The sequence below is a fragment of the Bombina bombina genome, chromosome 4, assembly GCF_027579735.1.
Source record: "Bombina bombina isolate aBomBom1 chromosome 4, aBomBom1.pri, whole genome shotgun sequence".
Classification (NCBI taxonomy): domain Eukaryota; kingdom Metazoa; phylum Chordata; class Amphibia; order Anura; family Bombinatoridae; genus Bombina; species Bombina bombina.
In genome coordinates this window covers 635,818,097-635,833,992 of record NC_069502.1, presented here as the reverse complement: position 1 = coordinate 635,833,992, position 15,896 = coordinate 635,818,097, and the positions used below count along the sequence as shown (strand labels likewise).

Here is a 15,896-nt window from a genome sequence, read left to right as displayed (position 1 = left end):
TGAGGGGTGTATTTATAGGCATTTTGAGGTTTGGGAAACTTTGCCCCTCCTGGTAGGAATGTATATCCCATACGTCACTAGCTCATGGACTCTTGCTAATTACATGAAAGAAAAACTGAAATAATAAGCAGAAGATTCAAACTGAAACAGCTGCCTTAAGTACTTTTCTACCAAAAACAGCTTCAGAAGAAGAAAACACATCAAAATGGTAGAATTTAGTAAAAGTATGCAAAGAAGACCAAGTTGCTGCTTTGCAAATCTGATCAACCGAAGCATCATTCCTAAACGCCCAGGAAGTAGAAACTGACCTAGTAGAATGAGCTGTAATCCTTTGAGGCGGAGTTTTACCCGACTCGACATAAGCATGATGAATTAAAGATTTCAACCAAGATGCCAAAGTAATGGCAGAGGCCTTCTGACCTTTCCTAGAACCGGAAAAGATAACAAATAGACTAGAAGTCTTTCGGAAATTCTTAGTAGCTTCAACATAATATTTCAAAGCTCTAACTACATCCAAAGAATGCAATGATCTCTCCTTAGAAATCTTAGGATTAGGACACAATGAAGGAACCACAATTTCTCTACTAATGTTGTTAGAATTCACAACCTTAGGTAAAGATTTAAAAGAAGTTCGCAACACCGCCTTATCCTGATGAAAAATCAGAAAAGGAGACTCACAAGAAAGAGCAGATAATTCAGAAACTCGTCTGGCAGAAGAGATGGCCAAAAGGAACAAAACTTTCCAAGAAAGTAATTTGATGTCCAATGAATGCATAGGTTCAAACGGAGGAGCTTGAAGAGCCCCCAGAACCAAATTCAAACTCCAAGGAGGAGAAATTGACTTAATGACAGGTTTTATACGAACCAAAGCTTGTACAAAACAATATCAGGAAGATTAGCAATCTTTCTGTGAAAAAGAACAGAAAGAGCAGAGATGTGTCCTTTCAAGGAACTTGCAGACAAACCTTTATCCAAACCATCCTGAAGAAACTGTAAAATTCTCGGAATTCTAAAAGAATGCCAGGAAAAATGATGAGAAAGACACCAAGAAATATAAGTCTTCCAGACTCTATAATATATCTCCCTAGATACGGATTTACGAGCCTGTAACATAGTATTAATCACAGAGTCAGAGAAACCTCTTTGACTAAGAATCAAGCGTTCAATCTCCATACCTTTAAATTTAAGGATTTGAGATCCTAATGGAAAAAAGGACCTTGCGACAAAAGGTCTGGTCTTAACGGAAGAGTCCACGGTTGGCAAGAGGCCATCCGGACAAGATCCGCATACCAAAACCTGTGAGGCCATGCTGGAGCTACCAGCAGCAGAACAAACGAGCATTCCTTCAGAATCTTGGAGATTACTCTTGGAAGAAGAACTAGAGGCGGAAAGATATAGGCAGGATGATACCTCCAAGGAAGTGACAATGCATCCACTGCTTCCGCTTGAGGATCCCTGGATCTGGACAGATACCTGGGAAGTTTCTTATTTAGATGAGAGGCCATCAGATCTATTTCTGGAAGTCCCCACATTTGAACAATCTGAAGAAATACCTCTGGGTGAAGAGACCATTCGCCCGGATGTAACGTTTGGCGGCTGAGATAATCCGCTTCCCAATTGTCTATACCTGGGATATGAACCCAGGTATATGGGCTGGATTCCGCCCATACCAGAATTCGAGATACTTCCTTCATAGCCAGAGGACTGTGAGTCCCTCCTTGATGATTGATGTATGCCACAGTTGTGACATTGTCTGTCTGAAAACAAATGAACGATTCTCTCTTTAGAAGAGGCCATGACTGAAGAGCTCTGAAAATTGCACGGAGTTCCAAAATATTGATCGGTAATCTCACCTCCTGAGATTCCCAAACCCCTTGTGCTGTCAGAGACCCCCAAACAGCTCCCCAACCTGTCAGACTTGCATTTGTTGAAATTACAGTCCAGGTCGGAAGAACAAAAGAAGCCCCCTGAACTAAACGATGGTGATCTGTCCACCACATCAGAGAGTGTCGTACAATCGGTGTTAAAGATAATAATTGAGATAACTTTGTGTAATCCCTGCACCACTGGTTCAGCATACAGAGCTGAAGAGGTCGCATGTGAAAACGAGCAAAGGGGATCGCGTCCGATGCTGCAGTCGTAAGACCTAGAATTTCCATGCATAAAGCTACCGAAGGGAATGATTGTGACTGAAGGTTTCGACAAGCTGATATCAATTTTAGACGTCTCTTGTCCGTTAGTGACAGAGTCATGGACACTGAATCTATCTGGAAACCTAAAAAGGTTACCCTTGTCTGAGGAATCAATTAACTTTTTGGTAAATTGATCCTCCAACCATGATCTTGAAGAAACAACACAAGTCGATTCGTATGAGATTCTGCTAAATGTGAAGACTGAGCAAGTACCAAGATATCGTCCAAATAAGGAAATACCACAATACCCTGTTCTCTGTTTACAGACAGAAGGGCACCGAGAACCTTTGTAAAAATTCTTGGAGCTGTAGCTAGGCCAAACGGTAGAGCCACAAACTGGTAATGCTTGTCTAGGAAAGAGAATCTCAGAAACTGAAAGTGATCTGGATGAATCGGAATATGCAGATATGCATCCTGTAAATCTATTGTGGACATATAATGCTCTTGCTGAACAAAAGGCAGGATAGTCCTTATAGTTACCATCTTGAATGTTGGTATCCTTACATAACGATTCAATATTTTAAGATCCAGAACTGGTCTGAAGGAATTCTCCTTCTTTGGTACAATGAAGAGATTTGAATAAAACCCCAGCCCCTGTTCCAGAACTGGAACTGGCATAATTACTCCAGCCAACTCTAGATCTGAAACACATTTCAGAAATGCTTGAGCCTTCGCTAGGTTTACTGGGACACGGGAAAGAAAAAATCTCTTTGCAGGAGGCCTTATCTTGAAGCCAATTCTGTACCCTTCTGAAACAATGTTCTGAATCCAGAGATTGTGAACGGAATTGAACCAAATTTCTTTGAAAAAACGTAATCTTCCCCCTACCAGCTGAGCTGGAATGAGGGCCGCACCTTCATGTGAACTTGGGAGCTGGCTTTGGTTTTCTAAAAGGCTTGGATTTATTCCAGACTGGAGATGGTTTCCAAACTGATACCGCTCCTGAGGATGAAGGATCAGGCTTTTGTTCCTTGTTGTGACGAAAGGAACGAAAACGATTATTAGACCTAAATTTACCTTTAGATTTTTTATCCTGTGGTAAAAAAGTTCCTTTCCCTCCAGTAACAGTTGAGATAATAGAATCCAACTGAGAACCAAATAATTTATTACCCTGGAAAGAAAGGGAAAGCAGAGTAGACTTAGAAGACATATCAGCATTCCAAGTTTTAAGCCATAAAGCTCTTCTAGCTAAAATAGCTAGAGACATATACCTGACATCAACTCTAATGATATCAAAGATGGCATCACAAATAAAATTATTAGCATGTTGAAGAAGAATAATAATGCTATGAGAATTATGATCTGTTACTTGTTGCGCTAAAGCTTCTAACCAAAAAGTTGAAGCTGCAGCAACATCCGCTAAAGATATAGCAGGTCTAAGAAGATTACCTGAACACAAGTAAGCCTTTCTTAGAAAGGATTCAATTTTCCTATCTAAAGGATCCTTAAAGGAAGTACCATCTGCCGTAGGAATAGTAGTAGGCTTAGCAAGAGTAGAGACAGCCCCATCAACCTTAGGGATTTTGTCCCAAAATTCTAATCTGTCAGATGGCACAGGATATAATTGCTTATAACGTTTAGAAGGAGTAAAAGAATTACCCAAATTATTCCATTCCCTGGAAATTACTTCAGAAATAGCACCAGGGACAGAAAACACTTCTGGAATAACTACAGGAGATTTAAAAACCTTATCTAAACGTTTAGATTTAGTATCAAGAGGACTAGAATCCTCAATTTCTAATGCAATTAGGACTTCTTTAAGTAAAGAACGAATAAATTCCATTTTAAATAAATATGAAGATTTATCAGCATCAACCTCTGAGACAGAATCCTCTGAATCAGAAGAACAAATATCAGTATCAGAATGATGATGTTCATTTAAAAATTCATCTGAAAAATGAAGTTTTAATAGACTTTTTACGTTTACTAGAAGGAGGAATAACAGACATAGCCTTCTTAATGGATTTAGAAACAAAATCTCTTATGTCATCAGGAACACTCTGAATATTAGATGTTGATGGAACAGCAACAGGTAATGTAACAGTACTAAAGGAAATATTATCTGCATTAGCAAGTTTGTCATGACAAACAGTACAAACAACAGCTGGAGGAACAGATACCAAAAGATTACAGCAGATACACTTAGCTTTGGTAGCTCCAGCACCAGGCAGCGATTTTCCAGAAGTATCTTCTGACTCAGCTTCAACGTGGGACATCTTGCAATATGTAATAGAAAAAACAACATATAAAGCAAAATTGATCAAATTCCTTAAATGACAGTTTCAGGAATGGGAAAAAAATGCCAGTGAATAAGCTTCTAGCAACCAGAAGCACAAAATAATGAGACTTAAATAATGTGGAGACAATAGTGATGCCCATATTTTTTTAGCGCCAAAAAAGACGCCCACATTATTTGGCGTCTAAATGCTTTTGGCGCCAAAAATGACGCCACATCCGGAACGCCAACACTTTTGGCGCAAAAGAACGTCAAAAATGACGCAACTTCCGGCGACACGTATGACGCCGGAAACAGAAAAAAAAATTAAAAAAAAATTTGCGCCAAAAAAGTCCGCGCCAAGAATGACGCAATAAAATGAAGCATTTTCAGCCCCCGCGAGCCTAACAGCCCACAGGGAAAAGTCAAAAAATTTTTAAGGTAAGAAAAAAATTATTTATTCATATGCATTATCCCAAATATGAAACTGACTGTCTGAAATAAGGAACGTTGAACATCCTGAGTCAAGGCAAATAAATGTTTGAATACATATATTTAGAACTTTATATAAAAGTGCCCAACCATAGCTTAGAGTGTCACAGAAAATAAGACTTACTTACCCCAGGACACTCATCTACATGTAGTAGAAAGCCAAACCAGTACTGAAATGAGAATCAGTAGAGGAAATGGTATATATAAGAGTATATCGTCGATCTGAAAAGGGAGGTAAGAGATGAATCTCTACGACCGATAACAGAGAACCTATGAAATAGACCCCGTAGAAGGAGATCACTGCATTCAAATGGGCAATACTCTCCTCACATCCCTCTGACATTCACTGCACGCTGAGAGGAAAACCGGGCTCCAACCTGCTGCGGAGTGCATATCAACTTAGAATCTAGCACAAACTTACTTCACCACCTCCATAGGAGGCAAAGTTTGTAAAACTGATTTGTGGGTGTGGTGAGGGGTGTATTTATAGGCATTTTGAGGTTTGGGAAACTTTGCCCCTCCTGGTAGGAATGTATATCCCATACGTCACTAGCTCATGGACTCTTGCTAATTACATGAAAGAAATATAATTAAACTATGTTAAATGAACAAAAACATTTGCTAAAACAGCATTACAAACCTAATAAAAAACACACAACACAGACTTTACTTGCATCTTTTTTGCAAACAGTTCTTTCTATGCATTCCAATCTGGACTTTATAGACAGGAAGATCTTGTTCCTTTGAAAGCTGCTCGATAGCTCAGGTCTAGCTAGCTACACTGATTAATTTCAGCCTGCTTGTGTGCTTGGCTTGCATATCTTTGCTGCAACACAAGCGGACAGCTCCACCTACTGGCTATTTTAATCAATGCACTGCTTCTCAATGCTTTTTAATAGCAGTTACATGACTGAAAAAAAGGTTGTTATTCTGAAACGGTGCAAATTAAACCGTTGTAAACCGAGGGCCACCTGTACACATACACACATATACACACACAGAGAATGAAAACTGGTGACAAAAATGTATTCATTTCTTACCTACTGCATTTCCAGAAGCAAACTTAACAGATGAATTTAAATTACTATCGTCTGAGAGTTCTTGTGAATTTATTTGCAGGGGACTTGTAGGATTGGCGGGATCTTTATAAAATAAACAAACAAAAAAGTTTAATACTATGTCATCACATCACATCTGTCAAAATTATATTGCACAATGTAAATCTTAAACATCAATATGCAAACTCAAAACAATGTAAATATGCATTTTGAAATGTGTTGTCTTTACTTGAACTTACAACAGAGTTGTATACAAAGAAACAAATATACAGTATATACACCAATGTGACGTCTTTGGTTATTTTATATAGTTTTCAATACCACCAAACATAAAAGTTATAACATTTAGTGCTTTTGGTAACGCTTACCGCTTCCAGTTCTTTTAAGCTCCATTTCCTGCATGTGAATTTTGCTTGGTGTCATGCGAATGGGTACAGGATGTACAATGGCAGTATCCTTAAAAACAATGTACACTTTTATAAATGGTCACCTACACAAAGTATTTTTAATAAATAGATTTTAGCTATAAAACAATCAGTACAAACTTTTAATAAACAGACCTATGGCATTCACATAAAAGACATGAAACAACATTTTGCTTTCATACATGGCATAGTGTTAAAACAATAAACAAGCAATACAAAAAATGATACTATTAAAAACGGTATATGTTGTGCAAACACTGCTGCTATCTAGTGCTCCAAAGCATCCAAGTAATCCATCCCAATTCCCTTAATATCTCACTCTAACGTATAGCTTAAAAAGGAGAACAACAGGAAAGGAAAAAGGAGGGTAAATGAGGTACAAGCTATAATTGCCACCAACTGAAAAGAGAAAGGGTGGGTCTCATGGACTCGCCAACATGAAAGAAATTAATTTATCAGGTAAGCATACATATTGTTTTCTTTCATAAGATGGTGAGAGTCCACAAGTTCTAATAGCCAAGCTGTGGAGTCTACTTTTTGGGCTTTCAAAAATGAGGCAACTGTTGGACAAATTTGCAAGGCTACAGCCTTACACACCTTTACTAATTTCTATCATTTTGATGTTTATGCCTCTTCTGAGGCTCCTTTTAGCAGGAATGTTCTTCAGGTGCCTGCTCAGTAGTGTGCCTGACTTACTTTTTTACCACACTTCTTAGCAGAGACTGTTCTAGTAGAGTGAGCTGTAATTCCAGTTGGGAGGAGTTTTCCCACATCCAAGTAAGTTTTACAAATCAATTTTTTTACCCAAGAGGTAAAGATTATTGCTGTAGCCTTCAGTCCTTTACAATGGCCTGAATAATAAACAATCAAGGTTGAAGACTGTCTAAAGTCCTTAGTAGCTTGTAGATAAAATAAGGAGCCTCACAAGAAAGTGCAGACTTTAGAAACTCTCCTAGTGGAAGAATTTGCCAAGAGAAACTAAACCATCTAGGAATAAATCTGCATATCTAAACCATGCATTGGCTCAAATTGAGGAGTCTGCAAGAATCTCAAAACTAAATTAAGATTCCAAGGAGAAGAAATTGGTTTAAAAAAATGTTCTTATCCTAAGGAGAGCCTGGACAAAGGCCTGAATTTCTGGCAACTTTGCAATTTTCGTATAGTACAAAACAGAGAGCAAAGATCTGATGCTTCAAGAAACTGGCTAATAAACCCTTATGTAGCCCATCCTGAAGAAACTGGAAAACTCTAGGAATTCTAGAATCACGCCTTTAGATCAGAGAAGCGTGATATGAAACACGCGTCAGGGGTGTACATGTCAGGAGCATTGTTTCCCAACTTTTAACTCCGCTTACTCCTAGGCTTTAAAATATGGAGACAAGGATTCCAAACCCCAAGAACTATATAAAACCCCTCCCACCTCACTAGTAGCAAAAACATCAAAATGGTAGAACAACCAAGTAGCTGCCTTGCAAATTGCTCCACTGATGAAAATCTAAAAAGCAGCAAATGATCTGGTAGAATGAGCAGAAATCCATCAAGGTGGAGGCTGACCTGCCTCCAAGAAAGCTATATGAAAAAGAAGCTTCAACCAAGAATCCAATAGACATTTTCACCCCTTTCATAGAACCAGCAAAAGGAACAAAAACTAAAAAAAGTTTGTCTGAAATCCTTAGTAGTGTCTTACATAACACTTCAAAGCTCTAACAAAAAACAAAACACGTAGAGATCTCTGTGAATAATTTTTAGGATTAAGACATAAAGAAAGAACAACAATGTCCCAATTTATTTTGTCAGAAAACACAGAGTAGAAAAACGTAAACTCTTCTAGCAGATGAAAAAGCTAAAAGAAACAAAACTTCCAGAAAGATGTTTAGTACCCACCTGATGAATAGACTCAAAAGGAGGAACCTGCAAAATCCTCAAAACAAATTAAGGTTCCAAGGAGGAAACTTTGTATAACAGGCTTAATTCTAGGCAAGGTTTGAACTAAACCATGAATGTCAGGAAGATTAGTAATCTTCTTACAGAACATAACTAAAAAGGGCAGAAAACTGACCTTTCAAAGAACTGGCGAATAAACCCTTATCCAAATCATCCTGTATAAACAGTAAGAATAATAGGAATTCTAAAAGAATACCAAGAAAAAACCCTGATTCTAGCACCAAGAACTAAAGGCTTTCCAGACCTTTAAATACAAATTCCACTAGACACAGATATAGGAGCCTGTATAAGAAACTCAGTAACTGAATTGGTAGTTCAAAGACAGAGATAGTTTCTGATTTTATATCCATGCCATCAAGCTGAGAGATCTAGAATACAAATGAAAAAGTGGACCTTGAAATAGAAGATCTGGAAGCAAAGGACATATTCAAGGAGAGAAACTGGACATCAAACCCAGATCAGTAAACCAAGTATTGCAGGAACAAACAGGAGCAATCAGAATCACCAAAGCTTTTCCTGTAAGATCTTGGCAATCATCATGGAGAAAAGAGCCGAGGTAGAAAATAAAATGTATGCTTACCTGATAAGTCAATTACCTTCTTGGCAGTGAGAGTCCACAAGAACATTCTTAAACTATGGGAATTACTCTACCTGGCCACCAGGAGACGACAAAGAGACCTCCAACAAAGTTATAAATATCCCTCCCACATTCCCTACCCTCTCATTAGTTCAATCTAAGGATAAGGAAAAGTGAAGAGACATACAAGGGGTACAGAGGTGCAAAAAATGACTGCTGCCACTACACATTAAGTAACCGGGGACATGGACTCTCACTGCCAAGAAAGAAATTCATTTTTCAGGTAAGCACATTTTATTTTCCTTCTATTAGCAGTGAGAGTCCACGAGAACATTTTTAACCTATGGGAAACCAATACCCAAGCTGTGGAGCTCTCAAATGTTCGGGAGGGAAAAGTAGGAAAGGCATTCCTAATTACTAGGCACCACCGCTTGTAGAACCCATCTCACCAAAGATGCCTCCACTGAGGCAAAAACATAAAATTTATAGAACTTTTTGAAAGTGTGCAATGAAGACCAAGCCGCAGCCTTACAGATTTGCTCAACTGAGGCCTCATTCTTGAAGGCCCAAGTAGTAGTCACCACACTAGTAGAATGTGCTGTGATTCTTGAAGGGGCTTCTGAACCGCTTCCTTGTAAGCCATGTGAATCAGACTTCTCAACCAAAAGGAAATAGTGACATCTGTGGTCTTCTGCCCCTTGTACTTACCAGTATACAGGATGAATAAGGAAGAAGATAGACTAAACTCCTTAGAAGCATGAAGGTAGAACTTCAACGCTCTGACCACATCCAAAATGTGCAACAATCTTTCCTTTGAAGATAACGGATTGAGACAAAGTGAAGGAACCACAATCTCCTGGTTGATGTTGCAAGTATTAACCACCTTGGGAAGAAACCCTAGCTGAGTCCTCAACACAGACGTATCTTGATGGATGACCAGATACGGAGGATCACATATCAAAGCCGAAAGTTCTGACACTCTGCAAGCTAGAAAAAATAGCCAGCAAGAAAACCACTTTCCAAATGAGTAACTTAATACATACAGAGGCTTAAATGAAGAATTATGAAAATTAAAAATGTTAACACTAAATTTTGGCTCCATGGAGGAGCAACAGGTTTGAAAAGAGGTTGGATTCTGACAAAAGCCTGAACAAACTCCTGAACATCTGGCAAACAGAACAGAAAGGCAGAGATCTGATCCTTGATAAAACTGGCCAATTGGCCCTTCTCCGGGCCCTCCTGGAGAAACTATAAGATATGCAAAGTCTTCACGCTACACCAAGAGAAACCTCGCTGATCACACCAGTGAGGATACGTCCTCCAGACCTTGTGGTAGATGCGTCTGGTGACAGGCTTGTGAGCCTGGATAAGAGCAACAGTTCAATCTCCAGGCAGTCCAAGAGAATCTAGGTTTTTATAAGTCAGGTCCTGATTAAGAGGCAATTGCCAAGGATGATCAGACAAGTTCACCAGGTCTGCGAACCAAGTCCAGAGTGGCCACACAGGGGATATCAGAATAGTTGGGATTCCATCCTGCATGATCGGAGCAACCACTTGGGGCAGGAGGGCAATCGTTAAAAACAGATAAATTAGGTTGAAGTTTCACGGGACCACTAGAGCATCCACTAGCTTCGCCTGAGGATCCTTAGATCTCGATCCGTATCTTGGAAGCTTGGCATTGAAGCCATCAGATCTATGTCTGGAACACCCCATCTACAAGTTATTTCCAGAAATACCTCCTGATTCAGGGAACACTCCCCTGAGTGGAGAGTCTCCCTGCTCAGGAAATCAGCTTCACGATTCTCCACACCTGGAATGTGGATATTTTTAACATGACATTGATGTCACTCCACCCACAGCAGGATTCAAGAGACCTCATTCATTGCCAGAGAACTCTGTGTGCCTCCCTGATGGTTGATATAGGCCACGGTTCGGGATGTTGTCTGATTGGAATCGTATAAATTGGCGTATAAATGGGACCCAGCTGAGGCCATGCTAGAAGTGCATTGCAGTTAGCCCTAAACTCTAGATAGTTGATCGGAAGGGACACTTCCACTTCCTCTCAGGGAACCCCACACCACGCCCCAGATGGACAAACTGGCGTCTGTGGTGATTATCATCCAAGTGGGGAGACGGAAATACTTCCCAAGGGGAACTGAAGTTGGCGATTGACACCATGCAAGACTCCCTCTTGTCTGGGCGTCCAGGCAGATCTGCGTCAGATCTGAAAGATCTCCAATCCATTGTCTGAGTCTACACAACTGAAGTGGTCACAGATGAAAGCGAGCCAATGGTATAGCATCCGATGCTGCCACCTTTAGACCTACCACCTCCATGCATTGTGCCACCGAACGATGAGCAGTGGCCTAAAGCAGGCGACAAGCTTTCTGAATCTTCTCTCTGTGCTGATCTGTGAGGTAAGTGCATAGTGAAAATCTATAATCGATCCCAAAAAATGTACCCTCATTGTCGGGACAAGGGAGCTCTTTTCCAGATTGACCTTCCAACCGTGCGCCCCAAAGACACAAGAGCAACTTCTGCATGTGGTCGTGAGCCACTGGCAAAGATGGAGTCTGGACCAGAATGTCATCCAGGTAAGGAGCTACTGCAATCCCCTGCAGACAAACCACAGCCAGCAGAGCAACCAACACCTTGGTGAACACTCAGGGTGCTGTAGCCAGTCCAAATGGAAGCGCAACAAACTGGTAGTGCATCTCTAGGAAGGCAAACTGTAATAAACTGTAGTGATCTCTGTGAATCAGAATGTGAATGAAAAGTCTGCCCCCACGGGACCTGGCCACCAGGTGGAGACAAAGAACACCCTAGCAAAGTTTTAAGTATCCTCCCACTTCCCACAATCCCCAGTCATTCAGCCAAGGAAATATGGAAAGAGAAGAGGACCCAAAGGGTATAGACGTACCTGAAGTTTAAAAAATCACAAAAGAAAATGATCAGTCTAAACATTTAGAAGAGGGCTGGTCACGGACAGGAAAAAAAATAATGCCAGGAAAGAAAATTTATCAGGTAAGCATAAATTCTGTTTTCTTTCCAAAGGCATGGAGAGTCCACAAATCAATTCTAATTACTAGTGGGAACCAATACCCAAGCTAGAGGACACAGGATGGAAGGGAGAAACAAGAAAGGCGTACCTAAACAGAAGGTACCACCGCTTAAGAACCCTTCTCCGAACAGAACACTCACTAAAGGTAAGAAAACGAGGGCCGAGTGGACACTATACACATTTGCTCCACAGAAGCCTTAGTGTAAATTATTGTAAAAAAAAAACCTCAGGAAGAGGAAAAGAAAAAAAAACTCAGGAAGAGAAAAAAAAAAAAAACTAGAGTAGAAAGAGACGAAATCCTCCTAGGAGACAGATGACTAGATGTCTCCTGTACCATCCCGAGACACTCCTCAACCAAAAAGCTCTAAAATCTGAAATAGAAATTCAGAGCACAGACACACAACCAGGTTGAAAAACCTACGCACCATCTGAGAAGAATGAGTGGGACACCCTGAAGGAACGAAAAATATCTGGATGAAATTGCGGTCCAAATACACTTTCAAAATAAAATTCAATGGGATACCCAGATCATCCTTTTTGCACAGAAAGTAAAAGAAGAATTATCATGCATATCTGCAATATCTGAGATTACTGACCAGAGATTCTGAGCTGGATCTCCACCAACATCTCCTATTGCCAAGTTCAGTCCGATACCTACTGAACTAGAAACACAATCCTTGACACAATAACATACACCAATGCTATGTCCAAATAAAAACCTATAGCAACCCAATAGAAATGAAACCCAGGTCTGAAACTTGACTTAGACCTGAACAAAAAATCATAAGAGACAATCCCTTCTCCAGATACTCCTGGAGAAAGGACAATACGGGACACTCTCCCTAGCAACCAAGGGAAAAACCCAAAGATTTGCACCATAATGGGAGAGTGCCCAACTATATGGATATATGTGAGATATTGGCTTCCGAGTCTGGATCAAGGAAACAAGGACCATAAAAGAAAAAAACCTGACTAGACACGACTAGACGAACGGGTTCCAAATCATCTTCTGGATCTAGAATCGGAAGCAAAAAGTCCTGCAGTAGCGAAATCTCCATGTGGGAAATCACCAGAACCACACACCAAAAATCCCTATATGAAGGACCCCAGATAGGGTAAGATCCATATTAAGCTAAAGATAGAAACCACACTTGATCTCAGTCGAAAGCTGACAAGAAATCCTCTGCGATAAAGTAGGAAAAATATAAAAAAAACTGGAGCCATCCATACAGGTAAATAAGAATTGTTTAAGTAAATGAAACTATATCTCCCAGCATGCGTAAGAGGAGAAACCATTTTACACTTACAATAAAACAGTACTAATAAAGATACCACTACGGAGACAACCAAGAGAAAAATCGGTCCAATCTCTGAGTTCACAAAATCTATCCACCGAAAAGCAGACGATCTAGAAGTTCGAGAACAACCAAGACGCCATTCAGTCGAACTCCGGAACCCCTCTAGAGGATATACTGAAAATGCTTCCAGAAAAGAAACCGTTCCACAAGGAGAAAAAAAACTGCCTGGACAGAAATATGCTTTCCAGAAGTACGATAGTAAGAGAGCAGAAATTTGGATTTGAGAAACTCCGCCCACCTAAGGATACAAAATACTCCTACATAAACTAAAGAACTCCTGTCTTCAGTTTACGATTAGACTAGGCCAAACATAGCTGAGAACATGCTAAATGTACTCTGGAATGATAGATTCCACCAGAGACCAAGTCTTCTGAACTCAACAAGGCCAAAAAACTGTTGTCATCAAAAGACAGGTAACCAAAGTTTTAAAAACTTCCAAAAGGGACTCCAGAGCATGTGATCTCTGGACAAAGAGCCAGACAAAAGCTACCAGGACAGAAAACCTCTCTCCAAGCAAGACTATCTATCTGAGAGAGGTGGATCCGTGGATCCAGAAGTCGCCATTCCCTAGTCTATAAGCCTACCGCACCAAGAAATCCCAGGCGGCCATTCCCATCTAGGAACTGACCAGGCCTGGTATTGCTTAGATTCAGAGATCAAACGAGATCGGAAGCATACAGAGCAGAGAGGCAGTAGACAGGAAGAAGATAGTATCTGTCTTTAGGAAACAAGACAAAGAGAAAATGGCAATGGAACCTCCATGAAACCAAATACTGACAAAGGAAAACACTAAGTCACTAAGTGAGGACTACCTTGCTGTCTTCTAACTGCTAAACACCAGCATTACTCTTAATAGAGAGGATTACATGGACACAGCATAGCCCCAATCCTGGCTTGCAGGGAAAAGTACCCATTAAAGGGATACTGAACCCCAATTTTTTCTTTCATGATTCAGATAGAGCATGCAATTTTAAAAAACTTTCTAATCTATTTCTATTATCAATTTTTCTTCGTTCTCTTGCTATCTTTATTTGAAAAAGAAGGCATCTAAGCTAAGGAGCTGTCCAATCAGCAAGGACAACCCAGGTTGTTCACCAAAAATGGGCCGGCATCTAAACTTACATTCTTGCTTTACAAATAAACATACCAAGAGAATGAAGAAAATTTGATAATAGGAATTAATTAGAAAGTTGTTTAAAATTTCAAGCGCTATCTGAATCGCAAAATAATTTTTTTGGGGTTCAGTGTCCCTTTAAAGGATTAATATCTTCAGACACCATCTTCGCACATCCTCCTGATGTATAAGGCAAATAATGACTGGGGGCTTATGGGAAGTGGGAGAGATAATTAACAGCTCTGCTGGAATGTTCTTTGCCTTCTCTTGGTGGCCAGGAGTTGAATTCCCACTAGTAATTAGAATAGATTTGTGGACTTTCCATGCCATTGGAAAGAAATACTGATATCAACAAAGATAAAACTATGAATCAAAAGAAAAATGTGAACCAGAAGACCTATTGAAAATGCTTTTGATGTAAAGATTGTCCTGCAGTTTCCAAGCTCAGAATCAATATTTCAGTCTATATCCTCAAAAGCTGCTGCTCCAAAGGGAGAACTGAGGATCTTTTTCAGAGGTCTGATAGCTCACAGGTCAAACGGATTATTAAAAGGCATATAAAACTCAAATTCTGTCTTTCATGATTCAGATAGAGAATGCAATTTTAAGCAACTTTTTCTAATTATTATCAATTTCTCTTTGTTCTCATGGTATCTTTATCTGAAAGAGCAGGAATGTAAGCTTAGGAGCCTGCCTATTTTAGGTTCAGCACCCTGGGTAGCGCTTGCTGATTGCTGGCTAGCAAGCACTACCTAAATGCTGAACATATAAAAAAAAAAAAAACAACCAGCTCCTAAGCTTACATTTCTGTCTTTCAAATAAAGATACCAAGAGAACTAAGAAGAAAAAATGATAATTAGAAAGTTGCTTAAAATTGCATGGTCTAGACTATCTGAATCATGAAAGAAAAAATGTATGCTGTCTTGCCCTTTAACAAACAAACCTCAAATTTGAATTTTTTTGCATATTTAGAATTAAAGGGACACTGAACCCAAATTTTTTCTTTCATGATTCAGATAGAGCATGACATTTTAAACAACTTTCTAATTAACTTTTATAATCAATTTTTCTTCGTTCTCTTGCTATCTTTATTTTAAAAGCAGGAATGTAAATCTTAGCAGCCAGCCCATTTTATGTTCAGCACCATGGATAGCGCTTGCTTATTGGAGGCTTACATTTACCCACCAATAAGCAAGCATAACCCAGGTACGCAACCAAAAATGGTCGGCTCTTATGCATCACATTCCTGCTTTTTAAATAAAGATAGCAAAAGAACAAAGAAAAATTGATAATAGGAGTAAATTAGAATGTTCCTTAAAATTGCATGCGCTATATTTATTATGGAAAGAAAAAAAATTGGGTTTAGTGTTCCTTTAAAATGAACAGAGATGCATGAGAGAGTCCGGGATCGACAGAGTGAGTGAGAAGGGATCTATGCTTGTCTGATACAAACAAACCTG

At 39.6% G+C, this 15,896-nt stretch overlaps 1 protein-coding gene across 1 annotated transcript in view; it reads right to left on the bottom strand.

Annotated features, from left to right (window-relative positions):
- REPS1 (RALBP1 associated Eps domain containing 1) overlaps window positions 1–15,896 on the bottom strand; it is a 704,997-nt gene that overhangs the window by 268,472 nt on the left and 420,629 nt on the right. Inside the window, 2 exon segments of the mRNA XM_053710662.1 lie at window positions 5,940–6,041; window positions 6,326–6,413. Of these exon segments, the coding sequence (XP_053566637.1) occupies window positions 5,940–6,041; window positions 6,326–6,413 (190 nt within the window).